Source organism: Taudactylus pleione, unplaced genomic scaffold (assembly GCF_031769625.1).
Source record: "Taudactylus pleione unplaced genomic scaffold, aTauple2 ptg000536l, whole genome shotgun sequence".
Classification (NCBI taxonomy): Eukaryota; Metazoa; Chordata; class Amphibia; order Anura; family Myobatrachidae; genus Taudactylus; species Taudactylus pleione.
The window spans coordinates 3,436,667-3,453,396 of NW_028284938.1; the positions used below are offsets into that span (position 1 = coordinate 3,436,667).

The 16,730-nt window shown below is 45.9% G+C and overlaps 1 protein-coding gene across 2 annotated transcripts in view; it reads right to left on the bottom strand.

Moving 5' to 3' along the window:
• The window catches only part of PFKL (phosphofructokinase, liver type), a 238,173-nt gene extending 221,803 nt beyond the window's left edge, over positions 1-16,370 (bottom strand). The window contains exons 1-2 of one of the 2 annotated variants that reach the window (XM_088451029.1): positions 16,134-16,369; positions 10,300-10,373 (exon numbers count right to left, since the gene is read on the bottom strand). In XM_088451029.1, the coding sequence (XP_088307155.1) occupies positions 10,300-10,373; positions 16,134-16,218 (159 nt within the window). In that variant the 5' untranslated portion in view covers positions 16,219-16,369. Of the gene's footprint in view, positions 1-10,299; positions 10,374-16,133 lie in introns of both variants that reach the window. The other variant, XM_088451030.1, reaches the window with a different exon arrangement.
• Between the last annotated feature and the right edge of the window lie 360 nt (positions 16,371-16,730).

Below are 16,730 nucleotides of genomic sequence, written 5' to 3' on the forward strand. Positions count from 1 at the left end.
CTTTTCATGAGGCTCGTACTTGACAATCTATAGTTCCTTGCTATATGCAACACTCGCCAACTGTCTCCCACCCCTCCTTTCTCTTACACTAACACTTCCCTACCTCCTCCTCTTTATATCCTCTCCCCTCCCTTCTGCTTTACCCCCTTTGACCGTACAAAATATTCTTATATCCTCCATACCGTTATATATCAATATTTCGGATACCATTTTCATATTGTTATTTACCTGTATGTTATGGCTTTTTCTTGCAAAACCTCAATAAAATTATTTGTCATTAAAAAAAAATGTAAAAAAAAAAAAAATCAGGAGGCTTGCAGACCGTCCACCAGCTGTTACTATATGGCAATCCTATTCCCTAGAGCAAATTAGGTTTGCATATCATAGCTTCCTGCAAACTAACGATTCCTTCTTTCAATTACCAGGTGGGTTGGCATGAGGTGATCAATATTTTAAAAGACCAGTACTCATAAAAGGCCTTGGGGACATTCCTTGTGTTTCAGATATGCCTAGAATTTTAAGGTTGTGCTGCCAGAGCCTACTGATTAAGCTGCCTGGCTTATAGCGCTAGCTCATTTTCCTGTGTCTAGAAGCCTGGTTCACCTTAATGAAGACTGTTTTCTAGCCCTAAGATGCAGTGCTGTGCAACACTGTCATGATTTCCAAATAACAAACAAACAAAAAAAATAAATACAACATAAAACATCAAACAATGCAGGTAGAATAATGTGCATCACGTGAAGTAGTCTTCTTTCTAGCACCCTGCACCTGTCACAACCCATGCAGTTCCTCTATCCTGCCTGGGGTGTCGCTCTCTGCTCTGGTCATTCTAGCACACTCAGCTGATGCAAACTGCAGAGATTCAGCAGTTTGTGTGCTAGAAGCACCAGAGTAGAGAGCGACACCCCAGTCAGGAAAGAGGAACTGCACTGGTTTTAACAGGTGCAGGGTGCTAGAATGAACACTATGGGGCATATGTATCAAAGCTTGATGTGAGATAAAATTGTGAGATATATATCACCAACCAATCAGCTTCTAACTTACATTTTGCAGACTGCGTTTAAGAAATGATAGTTTGGAGCGGATTGGTTGGTGATATATATTTCACAATTTTAACTCACATCACCAACCAATCAGCTCCAAACTATCATTTCTTAAACACAGCCTGCAAAATGTAAGATAGAAGCTGATTGGTTGGTGATATATATCTCACAATTTTATCTCACATCAAGCTTTGATACATATGCCCCCGGGGCTACTCTGGCTGGGCCTCTTCAGGGCATCACCACTTAATACACAGTCACTTTTCATATCACCTTTTATGTTTTATTTTTATTCATGTAATATATTCTCATATATATTAAACCCTTTTTCAACACTTATTAATTGTCTTACACATCTATACTTTACACTTCATTGTCACCCTTCTTCCTTTTTTTGTGCGATGCCCTGGGCTGGACATTTTTTGGGGTGCCCTGCGCCCGGACGTGAACCCCTTAGTGTTAGGGACTGATAGTAACAGAGAAGCCGTGATGTGGCCTAGCAGCTTCCCATGGATTTGCAAATGCATGCCACTAATATCTCTGAATCTCTATCACCATATAGTCTTCATGTATTGTTGCAGGTGCAATTCAGTGTGCTGAGGAACAATAGGGGGTTAACCCCCCCTTTTTATAATTTTTCCACCATTAATAATAAATTTAAAAATTAACCATTCTTATTAACCTCCAATACTTGACTTATTGCCACTAACAGCTTTCTATGCTAGAGGTGGGCAATAAGCGGCCCCCCGAGAAGTAAAACTACACATCCCAGCATGCCCTGCCAGTTTTGCTATATGGCTATGCTAAAAATGTTGTAATGCATGCTGTAATTTGTAGTTCAACAACAGCTGGAGGGCCGCTTATTGTCCACCCCTGTTCTACTATCTGAGTTGCCACTTTTCTGGGGGTCCAGGATGATATTCTAACCTTTTCATGCAGTTCTGCCAGGTGGCTTTTGTTAGGAGAAAAAAACATGTGACAAGTCCCACAAATCGTCATTTCTAATTAAATTTTGCATTTCATGGGTACACGCATTGCCACGATGATTGCAAGTTTTGTGATGCGAGTTCACATCTAATTGAAGTGACCACTAGGGGGTAAATTTACTAAAGTGAGAGTTTTTAGAAGTGGATATGTTGCCCATAGCAACCATTCAGATTCTAGCTATTATCTTCTAGAAGGTGCTAGTTAAATGTTAAGTAAAATCTGATTGGTTGCTATGGGCAACATCTCCACTTCTAAAAAATATGAGATATGGTAAGAACTTACCTTTGTTATCTCTATTTCTACGAAGTCCATAGGGTTCCACAGGATACCTTGGGGGTATAGGTGATGACGTCAGGCTTCGGGCACCATAGAGTTAAGTTTTCAGCCTCCCAGGATGCACTAGGGTCCCCCTCCTATACCGCGCCCCCGAGCCAAGGCATCTCAGTTACGTACCAAGCCATAGGCCGGAGGAGAAGGAAAAGAGAGAAAAAAGATCTGGACACACACAGGAATCACATTCTCACCAGAGGGAGACGGAAAAATCGGTGACCAGAGTAAAGCCCATCTGCAGCACAGGTGCGACAGGGTGGGAGTCCTGTGGAACCCTATGGACTTCGTAGAAATAGAGATAACAAAGGTAAGTTCTTACCATATCTCATATTTTCTACATCAGGGTCCATAGGGTATCCACAGGATACCTTGGGGATGTCCCAAAGCAGTATCCTTTAAGGGTGGGGACGCTCCTGTGCTGAAAGGAGAATCCGCCGCCCGAAGGAAGCATCCTGAGGGGCAAAGGTGTCAAACGCATAATACCTCACAAAGGTATGGACCGAGGACCAAGTGGCAGCCTTGCAAATCTGGACTGCAGAGGCACCACGTCGAGCAGCCCACGAAGGACCCACAGACCTAGTGGAATGAGCCTTCACAGAGGAAGGAACCGAAAGGCCTTCATAAGCTTCTGAAATGGCCATACGAATCCAGCCTGCCAAAGTTTGCTTTGAAGCAGGCCAACCCTTTTTACGGAAGCCATAGAGGACAAACAAGGCGTCCGACTTCCTAAACGAAGAAGTGCGGTCAACATAAATCCTTAAGGCCCGCACAACGTCCAAAGTGGCCTCACCCACCGAAAGATCCGGTGAGTTAAAAGCCGGCACAACAATTTCCTCGTGAAAACTGGAAACAACTTTAGGAAGGAAACCAGGACGAGTGCGCAACACCGCCCTGTTCCTATGAAAAATCAGAAAAGGGGGTCTACAGGAGAGAGCCCCTAAGTCAGAAACACGTCTGGCTGAGGCAATGGCCAGAAGGAAAATTGTCTTAGCTGTCAGCCATTTGAGGTCCACTGAGCCCAGTGGTTCAAACGGCGGTCCCTGGAGAGCCCTCACGACCACAGCTAAATCCCAAGGCGCCACCGGTGGAACAAAAGGTGGCTGAATTCTGAGAACACCTTGCATAAAGGTGCGCACATCAGGGATTGCAGCAATCCTTCGATGAAACCAGACGGACAGGGCAGACACCTGCACCTTCAGGGAGGCAAGACGAAGCCCATGGTCCAGTCCCGCCTGTAGGAAAGCTAACACTCTAGACAGACGGAACTCCCGAGGAGCATAACCTCTCGGCCGACACCACTGGAAGAACGTATGCCACACACGATGGTATATCCTTGCAGAAGATGGTTTCCAAGCTCTTAGCATAGTTTGCACTACAGAGCTGGAAAACCCCCTGGACCTTAACATGGCCGTGTCAACAGCCACGCCGTCAAAGACAGCCGAGTCAGGTCCGGGTGAAGACAAGGACCCTGTAACAGGAGGTCCGGGCGTAACGGCAACCGCAGAGGAATGTCCACGGACAGTCCATTCCATTTGGACAGGATCAATTGCTGCAGAGGTCTGGAGTGAAACTGGGCATATTCCACCATGTCGAATACCGACACCATGGAGCCCAGTAACCTCATCGCTGAGTGCAGAGACACCCGGCGATGCTGCAGACAACTGCGCACCCTCAACTGCAAGGCAGAGCTCTTTTCCCCCCGACACAAAGATCCTTTGCTGTCCGGAGTCCAATAAGGCTCCGAGGTGCAGAATCCGCTGAGACGGGATCAGGGTGGACTTCTGCCAGTTTATCAACCAGCCGTGCCGTTGCAGTACCGCAATGGTCAGGTCCAAGTGGCGTAGAAGGAGCTCTGGAAATCCTGCCACCAACAGAAGGTCGTCCAAGTACGGTAACATGCGGACTCCCTGCAGCCGCAGGGAAGCCGCCATGACCGCCATCACCTTGGTGAAAACACATGGTGCTGTCGCCAGCCTAAAAGGTAACGCCCGGAACTGAAAGTGGTCGTTGCGGATTGCAAACCTGAGGAACTGTTGATGGCGTAAAAGAATAGGGACATGCAGGTAAGCGTCCTGTATGTCCAACGACACCATGTAATTCCCAGGTTCCAGCGCCAGAATGATGGACTGCAGGGTCTCCATCCGAAACCTCGGCACCCGCAAAGACTTGTTGAGTGCTTTGAGGTGGAGGATCGGACGAAACGACCCATTGGGTTTCTGCACCAAAAACAGATTGGAATAGAAACCCTGGCCCTTCTGGGAGAATGGAACAGGCACTATAACTCCAGCCTGGAGTATAGTGTGCAAAACCTTCAGCAGTTCCAAGGCTTTGTTCCGGTCTGATGGAAGACCTGTGGTGAAGAATCGAGACGGGGGCCAGTGCCGAAAGGAGAGGGCGTACCCGTGAGACACCACCTCGAAAACCCAAGTGTCTGTCGTGGTAACCGACCAACACTGGGCGAACTGCAGCAGGCGGCCTCCCACTTTGGGATCCCCCAAAGGGAGGCCCGGACCGTCAGGCCGCAGGCTTGTCATCTGGCTTAGGGGCCGGACGTCTGGTACTCCAGGCCTGCTTCCGGGGCTTGGACGATTTTTTGGGGCCAGCCTGTCGGGGAAAGGACTGTGCTTTAGGCCTACCCTGGGCCCTATAAGGCCGAAAGGACGACGTACCTGAACTGGAAGGAACTGCAGCAGACGGGAGACATGCAGATTTGGCTGCCGCCAGCGTGGCTACAATTTAATCCAGGTCCGGACCAAATAGTACTTCTCCATTAAAAGGCAAAGCTTCCAAGCCCTTTTTGGAATCAGCGTCCGCCTTCCAAGATCGCAACCATAAGGTGCGACGAGCAGCTACAGCTGCCGAAGAAATCCGAGACGCCAGGGTACTGATATCCAAGGCCGCTTCATTGATATAAGTGGCCGAATCCCGGAGATTGCCTATCAACTCGGTCTGTTCAGCCGAACAGTCGGAATCGAAAGACGCCTCTAACTATCTGCCCAGCGCTCCATAGCTCTGGCTACCCAACAAATGGCCATAGCCGGCCTAGCTACCCCCCCCCCCCCCGCAAGGGAATAAACAGACTTTAGGCAGATCTCCACCTTTCGATCCGTAGCATCCTTCAGGGAAGACATGGAGGGCATGGGCAATGTGGCACTACGGACTAGGCGTGTCACATGAGAATCCACCTGTGGAGGGGATTCCCACTTAGAAAAATAATTATCCGCAAACGAATAAGCCACCGCCAAGCGTCTCTGAGGCTGGTACCGTTTGCCAGGATGTTTCCACGCCTCCTCTAAATGGTCCACTAACTGACCCGAAAGAGGAAACACTGTGGCGTCACCCTTAATATCCTTAAAAAAGGCATATTTAGACTTAGACACCGGAGGATCTTCAGCCTCAATCACTAAAGCTGTGCGGACCGCCCGAATAAGTCCAGGAATATATACCTTGGACCTAGAGTCCGATTCTTTAGTACAGAGAGGTTCCTGGTCAGAAAGATCCAGAATCTCCCCATCATCAGACGTCACGTCGTCATCCTCATAAAGGAGCGGACAGAGACGCCATGGGCCGCTTATGTGGCCTCAACACAGACTTCCCTTGTAACACGTCCGACAAGTGCTGTACAGAACTTGTCAGAGAATTAACCCACGCAGGCTCCTGAGAGACCTGGGGAGGGGAAATAGGGAGACTGTGCGGTACCATCAATTGTCTCGGGAAACCCTGCATGGTTGACGACACCACTGACTGCTGGGACAATCCCATCTGTGAGAATGCAGGCTGCGGAGCTAACTGACCCACTAGGGTTGTAAGTAGGGGTGAGCGGGTTCGGTTTTACTCGGATTTACTCGGATCTTTAAACGGCATTTTATTGGCTATCGCCTATCATGTGTTTTGGATAGCCAATATAATAAATCCGAATTTGCAGTAAAGTGGCAATAAGAACCGAGTAGTACACAAAAGCTGGAGAGGAAAGTCACTCTCATGACGGTAAGTATGTGACCCCTCTCACTGATACTTGTTAGTATAGTGTGAGACCACCCTGCAATCACCGCACTGCAAGGGCTTTAGCAGAAAAAGATCAGGGACAGTGAAAAGGCTGACAGTAGAAAATGAAAGTACAGGCAGCAGCGCTAGCAGAAGTCACATACAATGCAAAGAAAATCAATTCCTGCACTATCAGCGCTGATACTCAACTACGCAGACACAGAGCCTGGTAGGACACAGCTCTGCATACACAGACCTGAACCAACGGAGGAGAGGTATGCCGGGGGACCCAGACCGCGATGCCACCGCTCAAAAGCTTCCAGCAGCGTTCACCATGCGTTCTTGAAAGATGGCCACCGAGGAGCATAGAGGAGGCCAGCCTGGGGGAGGAGCGCTGCCACAGGACCAGTCAGCACAGTGCAGAGAGGGCTGTGAGCAGCGGGGGAAGGCGCTCTCCCCTGGCATGCAATTAACCCCTGGGACGCCGCAGCGCTACCGCTCAGCCGCGGTCCGCTGTCCCAGGGGGGTAGTGGAAGCGCAGGTTATGTACCTGGCTCCACGCTGCAGCCAGGCCCCAGGGAGCTCCCTGCCTGGGGACTCTGGACCATGTTTCAGCAGGGTCCCACCGCGGGACCCTGCTGCTTACCTGCTGCCCCCTTGGATCCAGCCATGGTCCGAAACATCTGGGGTCACCGCTAGCTGTGGCCCCAGATGCTTACCAGCATCCCCGGATCGGTACCGGCGTTCTGGTACCGGCGGGGGTGTAGGGAAGACAGCATGGACGTCAGCACTGACTGTCCATGCTGTACTTCCAGATGTGCAGCCACTTCAGGGGCTCTTCTTAGCCCCCCTCTAACAGGTGCATCCGACTCCGGCGGGGCACCAAACGAAACTGAGATGCCTTGGCTCGGGGGCGGGGTATAGGAGGGGGACCCTAGTGCATCCTGGGAGGCTGAAAGCTTTAACTCTATGGTGCCCGATGCCTGACGTCATCACCTATACCCCCAAGGTATCCTGTGGATAGCCTATGGACCCTGATGTAGAAACTCACTTTAGTAAGTATACCCCTAGGAGTGATTTCACTCTGTGGGGAGTAAGTCTGTCTAGGTAGCCACCAATTTCTGAACAGAGCTCATTCATTACATACATTACGCTATTTTGCCAACTGTAACTGATCTACCCATTACCAAATTGTTTACGGACGATTCCATAATACTACCTGTGGCTTGTATTTAGACTGTGTGTGTGTAGCCTTGATCCTTAATCTTTCCTCAACTAACTTGTATCTTGCTCCAACTGTTGCCCAATTCAAACATAGTCAGTTGCTGTCTAGTTAAGCAAAGCAGGGAACCTGGAACTATTGGGCATTCTGTAGCAAAGCCCTTTCAGGTTGTCATGAATATTTCTATTGTGCTAGTAACGCATATATTTGCAATAGTTCTAACTAGTACATTGCACTGTTGAGTTGATTGAGACCAAGCTGGGTTTGCCTTTAAAATGACTGCTGCTTTAAAAATACGGGAAGCCTCGCATAAATCCCCACAGCGTCGGAAGTAATTACATTGAGCACAGAATCAACCAGCACTGATCTTAACATCAAATACACAGTCTTCAGCCCATTACACAAAAACAAATATATTAATTCCAAGTGATAAATACATAAAATGCTGAAATTATCACAAGTCTAATCATCATGCTTTATAATATATTATTATATTCTCTTCCGCAGGATCAATACACCTGGGAAATGCTGAATTTGCAGTATCCTAGATCACAAAAACAGGCGATTAGAAGTATCATATCATGTCAAGATTACACAACTAAATACCCTTTAATCTTTGATGTTACTTCAATCCCACTTTCTGAGACACAAAATTATATATGTGTGTTAGACACCTTAAGCTTTCATATATTTTGTGGTGAATGCTTAAAGTGCTATTTTTTCCACTCGTAGGATTTATAAAACAGTGCAACCAATGGTTTAAAAAATTTCTGTTCTATTAGCTATATTCTGATATTATTCTTGAAAAATAACTAATAGGTATCAAAGTTACAGCTTATGACTGTGTTGGGATATATCACCTACAGTAAGTATTATTGCACTGAATTTTGGGGTGCCTCAGATCTCTTATAATATTTGCTCACTTGAAACAGGCCTTCTAGGAACACAAAAGTGTTCACTTCCAAGTGCCTATCAATGTACTTGCCTATTTGTCTCTAAACTACAGAAGGTTTATCTTCCTAATTTGTAATACTGATCACACAAGCAAATAAAATGTTCCCATTTGAATTGGAAGCAGGTCTGGCTTGTACCAATTTATGAAAGTCATCTAGCTTAAGATGGACATAAGCCGTGTATCCACTAGACAATATAATAAACGACTGAACGATAACAATATCGTTATCATTCATTACATTGTCCAGTGGATATGCCGTCAATGACCAGTGATGTGCGCTACCGCTGGTCGTTGACGTAGTTCATCGCTTGCACCTGCTGTCCAACCTGACGATATCGTCAGTTTGTGCAGGTCCGGGGATGAGGGAGGGTGCCGGCACTGAACGATATCAATCAGTGTGTGTGCTCAATGTCTCGTTAAGGACATTGAGCACACCACTGCCGGGGACACACTATACGATATCGCTCATGAATCGATAGTGTAGTGGATATGCGGCATTAGCGCTAGTTCAAGTAAAACGTTGGTGAACATGAGCCCTGTAATTCTCATTTATCCAACTAGGGCAACAATGTAACACACTCGTTCAAAGCTGGGTACACAGTAAACGACGTGTGTACCCAGCGATGCGACACATGGCCCCCCGCCGACGGACTGACATATCAGGTGGTCCGTACACACTGTGCGATGCGGTGCCTGACATTCCAGCCCCCGCCGCATAGCGCTGCATGGGATAGTCAGCCGCAACACCTGATTGACTGCATGTACAAAAGATCAGGCGATGTGACGGACGACCCCATGGGAGCACGCACTACACAATGTAGTACATACACATAGCACAATATTAACGATTTGTCGTTCCGATGCGTCGGAATTGGTCAAATCGTTAACAATATCGTGTAGTGTGTACTCAGCTTGAGACAGCCCAAACAGGTGTAAGATTCCCTCCGGAATAGGGAATATGCAGCTTTAAGTTTCACAGTCTATATAGATCTGCCAGGGAGTCGGGAGATGAAAAATAACTTTTTAGACTTTGATTAATAATAAAAAACCTACAAGCTGATCATAAATTTGAGTTTTCCCACAAGAAAAAAATGTTATCCTGCTTTCAGCCTCAGAAAGAAATGTGAGAAAGCGCAGAAACAGGTAACAGAAAATCAAACCGCTTTCCATAGTGCTTAAGTCTTAAGAGGATTGTGAGCAGTGTAAGTGACCTAGGATTTTGTAATAGGAGACAAAAGATTATGTAGAACTTTTTTTTGTTACAATATTCAAAACTTGTTTGTTGGTGGTAATAAGACTCCAAAAAAAAGAAAATGCTTGTTTGTTTGTTTTTAACGGGTTGGGTATGATATCCCAGCGGCTGAAATACCAACGCCAGAAGCCCGATCATGAGAGATCCCGACAGGGGCATGTAGGTATACTAACCACACCCCTCTCCCCCCTCTAACCCTAACCCTCCCTTTGTGGTGCCTATCCCTAACCCCCCCCCCCCCTCCCGATGGTGCCTAACCCACCCTCTCCGCACCCTGAACATCCCCGGGGGGTGCCAAACCCTAACCTCCCCCGGTAGTGCCTATCCCTTACCCCTCTCCCCGCAGGGTGCCTAACCCTAAGTCCCACCGAGGGTGCCTGAACCTAACCCTCCCCCACCTGCGGCTAAGAGCTACCTTCGTTCGGGAAGACGTCTGTCGAGATTCCGGCGTTGGAATCTAGAAGCGGTTCCCAGACGTCAGTATTTCAATTACATCCCGTTTAAACAAGCAACAGGAAAAACATACCTCGTAAATGTGGAAAACCTTAGCTCCAACATAAATGCCCATGCGAGTAACAGCACGAACCGCAGCATTCATACCTGCAAAGAGATTGACAAGAATGTGGTCAACAGAAAATAGAAGGGTCCATTACGCTGAACATTTGTCTCACATAAGAGCAATAATGGAAGAAACAAATGTTTTAAAGGGAGCAATTAGACTGCATTCATACATGAAAGGCCATTTTGAAAAAAAGTTAGGCCTGGATAAAGAGGTTAAAAAAAACAGAGCAAAGATCCAGAATTATTTTTCCATAGAATGCTACTGTACATAAGCACTGCATTAAAAGAGGTCAATTTAATTAGACACAAGGGGAGCGAGTTGCCATTGTAACAACATGGAAACACTGCCAGCGGCCCAGCAACACGCCCCGATCTCGCAGATTTTTGTAGGCATGCCACTCAACCAACCATTTACACTCACATGCCTCACTCACTGGCAGTATAAGTGACCACTTGCTACTAAGTAACCACTAATAACATTTTGTATTTAAACTGATTTTATTAATTCTGCACTGCATAAAAAGAATTGATTTTGTTGGCAATGCTATTTACAATAAAAACCAGACAATTTGCTGATGAAGTAGGAGGCAAACCATATGGTGAAGACTGCACTACTTACATTTTCAGTGATTAAATCTGCTGCTTGACACCCAGGATTGCGCAGAGGTTTAGTCTACACTAAAATTAGTAATTCTGTATGTCATTTTATGTGTGAAAAAGTTGTTCCCCTAAAAAGCAAATCCAAGAGTAAATGGTTCATTCTGGTTAGACTAAGCAATATCTCAGTGGACAATTTCAAAGGCTGGTGGGTATATGCAGTGGGGACAAGCTAACCCTACATGACATTCACACTCTGCAGAGCTCAGAAGCTGCATAATTACCATATAGGACTATTTTTTATGTAATAGAGCACTCACACAGCTGACCTAGGGAAGCATATGCAAAGTGATATTTACATTAGAAAAAATATTTTTTTTTCCCCATAATTTGGAGTATCATACCTAAAATCAACAAAGGTGCATCTAAAACCGATCTTATCAGTTCTCTTGCTTCATACTGTTAGTAGTGTGCGCTGTGAGGCCCACTGTACACATAGTGAGTGTCGGCCTTCCGTATCCAACCCTTAACAGGGAGGAGAGAACAAAGGAAGACTGACCCTTCCATTAAGTCTAATGGTGCATACACACGATCAGATTTTTCCTTCAGATATGAACGATAACGATTTAAAAATCGTTCAGTCGTTCATATCTGAAGGAAAATCGTTCATATCTGACATGCCTGAACGATGGACGATCAACGATGCGCGTTCCCGTTTGTCAGATAACGATATCTGACATCTGATGGGTTTGCAGTCAGACTTGGACGATTCCATTCATTTTAATGTAGTCAAAAATCGTTCAATCGTTCAAATCGTTCAAAACTTTGGTAAAATCGTTCAAATCGTTCAAATCGTTTAATCGTTCATCTGACAAATCTGACAAGTCTGACAAATCTGACCGTGTGTACGCTCCATTAAGGTGCATACACACACAACGATTTTTTGAACGATTATCGTTAAACGATATCGTTTAACGATAATCGTTTGAAAAAATCGTTCACTTTCTGAGTCAAACGATGAACGATTATTGTTCATGCGCGTTCACGTTTGTAGTTCAGTCACACTTGTCAACTCAACGATTTTCATTAAGTTAATATGCAAAAATCGTTTGTAGTTCATAAAAATCGTTCATTACATTTAAATGAACATAGTAAATGAACAACTTTAGTAAACGATTTTAGTTCATTTTTTCAAGGTAGAAAATCGTTTACTAAAATCGTTCATTAACTCAATCGTTGTGTGTGTATGCAGCTTTACAGTCTAATGATGGCCTTACACTAGTGCACAGGTTCTCAAACTCAGGGCCTGATTCAGAGCCGCTCGTAAGCGGCCGCTCGTTCGCTCCAAGCGATGTTCGCACATCTGCCAACCAGTCAGTGCGGCCGGAAATCGTGTGCTCGCAAAATAGCGAATGCCTGCTAATTTGAGTGACAGGATGAGGCGTTTGTGGGTGGTAACAAGGGAAGGTGCTTGAAAACGGGGAGTGGAGATCCGAACGCAGGCGTGCCAAACGGTCAAAACGGGAGTTTCAAGGGTGTGCATAATTAAAGCAGCGTCATCAACCACGGCAGTTGGCTGACTTTTAGCCTGAACTGCTCGCATGATTGCGGTAGGAAAATGCTACCACAAGAATAGCGAGCAGTTCATACGCCTTTCGTCTTTTCAAAATAGCGAGCGCATGTTTCGAACGCTCGCTCAGATATAGAGGCGTCAACAGACCGCAAAGAGCGAGCGCTCAATTTAAATAGCCAGCCCCTTTTTCTGAACGAGCGTCCGCAAATAGCGTCCGGCTCTGAATCAGGCCCTCAGTCCTCAGGACCCCAAACAGTGCATGTTTTGCAGGTCTCCACACATAATCACAAGTGAGACAATTAGTTCCACCAGTGGAGCTTTTAAAATGTGTCAGTGAGTAATGAATACACCTGTGCTCCTGCTGGGTGACCTGGAAAACGTGACCTGTTTGGGGTCCTGAGGACCGAGATTGAGAACCACTGCACTAGTATGACCAGCATAAGATAAGATTCATTACGATTTCCCTTGAACTCCCCGGCAGTCCCGGCCGCACGATTTGGTGCTTTTGACACACGATGTTCATACGATCATTCGCCCCAAAGCATCATGCGTCCGACCGGCGTCATTTGTAAAAAAAAAAAAAATAAAGAGACTGATGCACGCACGGGTGAGGGAGACCAGTGATGCATGCATCTGTCTTTAATAAAATAAAACACAGATGCAGGGATGGTTCAGCGATAACCATCCGTGCATCTGTGAAGAGAAAAAAAAAGGCTTTTAAAATAAAACGTTGTGCCCAACACCCCAAAGAGCAACCAGCCCCGGGCTTTTAGTGACCCAGTGCTGGTTGTGCAACATACTGAGGGGCAAACGAAGAAGGGGTCCCCCGTATGCACACAACCAGCACCGGGCTAGTCAGAAACAGCCCTGGTTGCCAAAATACGGGGGACAAATGACGTTCGATAATCGTTTGCAGATTGCTTAAAAAAATTTCTAAAAACGACCAGCAATGCGCGCTCCCGCTGGCCGTTTAGACATCTATTATCGTACAAATATGTACAACCTGACGATATCGTCAGGTTCAACATGTTAGCAGATGATTGATGTGCCTACACTGAACGACTGCTTGTTCAGTGAAGGCACAGCACAGACTGTCAAACGACTGCATGATTACAATGTCATAATCGTGCAGTCTTTTGCCTGTCGCCTAGTGGATGTGTGCCTTAAAACTCTCCGTTATCTGTTTTTTTTGCTGAGTAGATCTACATAATATTAACATTTACTGCAAAGTGTGTTCCCATTATTGTCTTCATGGGGCCGTCGAATGCTTCTGTGCATATCTCCCTGTGTCTCTCTCTTCTGTCTGCAGTGAAGGGACGTGTCCCTGAGTATCTCCCGAAGTGGAGAGCTCCATAAGATCCCATATACCCTGCGCCACCATCGCATATTATATCAATACATCCTTACATCCTGCTGCCACCACTGATTACAGCTGCTTAACAGCAAACCCTATGAACACTCCTGACTGCAACTGGACAATCCAGATAACGGGAATGGGTATGTATTACCGACAGTTCGGATCCCAGCAGCCAGAATCCTGACAGGGTTAACATACAGACACTTGTTGGTCGGTATACTAACCCTCACCCTACCCTACCCTACCCCTCCCTCTTTGGTGCCTAACCCTAACCTCCCCCCCTAGTGCCTGAACCTAACGCCCCACTCCCCGGGTGCCTAACCCTAACCCTCCCCCTCGTGCCTTACCCCCTTAACCCCTCCGATACTTACCTTCGGCATGCCGACGGTCGGTATTCTGGAGCCGGGATCCCGCCTGCTGCTGGGAAACCGACGCCGGGATATAGTCCGTCGGCATGCTGACTAAATCCCCAGATAACATGGACCTGCTATTAACCCAGTGTTTTTAACTGTTCCTAACTGGTTAATAAACCTGAGCCTGGTTAAGTCATCTGCCATAAGGACTAATTTCCAGTTGCACACCGCTGCCACCTACCACTGTAGTGTCTGCCAATAGTAAGTCCTAACTACAATACAATCCTGTTTGTGTGCGACTGCAATGTGAAAGACACAATGCACGACGAAAGAGATGCGAAACTAGCTATATGTGTCGTGGTGTCTAATGGAGCGTACACACGGTCAGATTTGTCAGATGAACGACTGAACGATTAAACGATTTGAACGATTTTACCAAAGTTTTGAACGATTTGAACGATTGAACGATTTTTGACTGCATTAAAATGAATGGAATCGTCCAAGTCTGACTGCAAACCCATCAGATGTCAGATATCGTTATCTGACAAACGGGAACGCGCATCGTTGATCATCCAGGTATGTCAGATATGAACGATTTTCCTTCAGATATGAACGACTGAACGATTTTTAAATCGTTATCGTTCATATCTGAAGGAAAAATCTGATCGTGTGTATGCACCATTAGTCGTGCATTTCTTCTTAAAACATATACTGTAAAAACACAGAGGTATCAAGACAAGGACAGCGGTAAAGTAGAGAAGTTGCTTCTTTGAAATGACAGAAGCTGATTGGTTGCTTTGGGCAACTTCTCTACTTTATCACTCTCCAAGGTTTGAGACATCTCCCCAAAGTGAGTAAGGAGACATCTGTATCCCTATTCAATTTGAAGAGAATAGTCAGAGGTCGGACTTTTTGCTATCATCGACGTTTTTCTAGGGCATAAAGTATCGGGCGCGTGCCCGGTTATCCTCAAATTCAATTAGGAATCGGCGAAAACGGGACCCGACGGAAAGGTAAGTATCGAAAAGTCCTGTCACTTTTGTGGAAATCAGCCTGTCACCCCACAAAAGATGCTCTGACATGGGGGATCACTTTGGGTACCCCCGATTTGGCCTGCTAAAGGTAATTGGGGTTTTAAACAGCCGCAGCAGGTGCATTAATGCGTCATTGAAGAAGTGGTGAAGAATAGCACTTAGCTTTCTTTTGTTTTTTTTAAATAACTAGTCCCATCAAATTTGGGGATTCAAAAATCCACCTGCCGCAACCACCCGCATTCCAGAAAACACCTGCCGCCCCCCTTAGTCTATTTCGCTAGTTTTTAAATTTGTCCCCCCTTTTTTTTTTTCATCCCCAAAACGAATCCACTTTTTTTGGGGGGGGGTCCTATGCTAATTTAAAAAAAAATTGACACACATTACTTTTAGGGGACATTTCAAAGGCTACAGGGTACTTTTTATAAGTCAGCACCCTAAAACCCCAATTCTGCACTTTTTTTGCCACCTAATCATAGGTGAGAACTTATCCCGTTTTTTTACAAAGACTTTTCGCACCTGCGAAAAGTCTCTGAAATTGAATATGGGGATAAGAGAAAATGGCAAAAATGACGACGGACTTTTCGCCTCTAATTGAATATGGCCCTAGATGTGTTTTCTGTGCAGCAGCTCCCAGTCCTTCCTGTCCAGCCCAGTATTATGTATATGTATAGTATGTTACTACTTTATGGCATTCTACAGGAATATGAGTGCTGGAGTTGGGTTCAACTTCCACCTGACAATCAGGTTGTGCAATGCTATGAGGAATATAATATAGACTACAGTAGGAAGGAGACCAGCATTATAGCACAGGGTTAGGCTACAGTAGGCTGTAATAGAACGAATGAATCGTGCACCTACGGAGAGAATAACGTGACTTGCACTCACCTTGGGCATCTCCTCCGCTAGTCAGCACAGCAATAGCTTTTCCAGCTCCCAACTTCCGTAGCTTCTCTAAATCTCCCGTGGCCATTTTTATTAGTTTAATAGAAGCCCCAAATTAGATGAATGATTCCTGTGAGTGCGTGCGGCGAGGAATGTTATGTGCGTGGTAAACGTGCTGTTGTTCCCTATTGGAGCGACCTTCAGACCCTCCTCAATGAATAGGGGAGGGTCAGCGTGCTCAGTGTTGTTGCTGAGCTAAGTCCACGTGACTCTACTGCTCCTCTACGCTCTCTCTGGCTGGAGGATCTTATGACAGTTACACTCTAGCTTAGGCAATGGCATTATTTTATTGTGCATCATTATCCTGTATTTATGTACTGGGTCACTATACTAATTCACAAATTGCTACCTCCATTTTATTAGCTATGAGAGAAGCAAAGCTAGGTAACACACGGGCTCATTCGCACTTATGGAAAAAATGGGTAAGATGCATAAAAACAAGGATCTGTTTGATTTATTACTGTGCATTTTCCATGAGCATTACATGCGATTTCCACCTTACATGTAGTATGTTGTAGTGTAATGCAAGAATAATAAGTA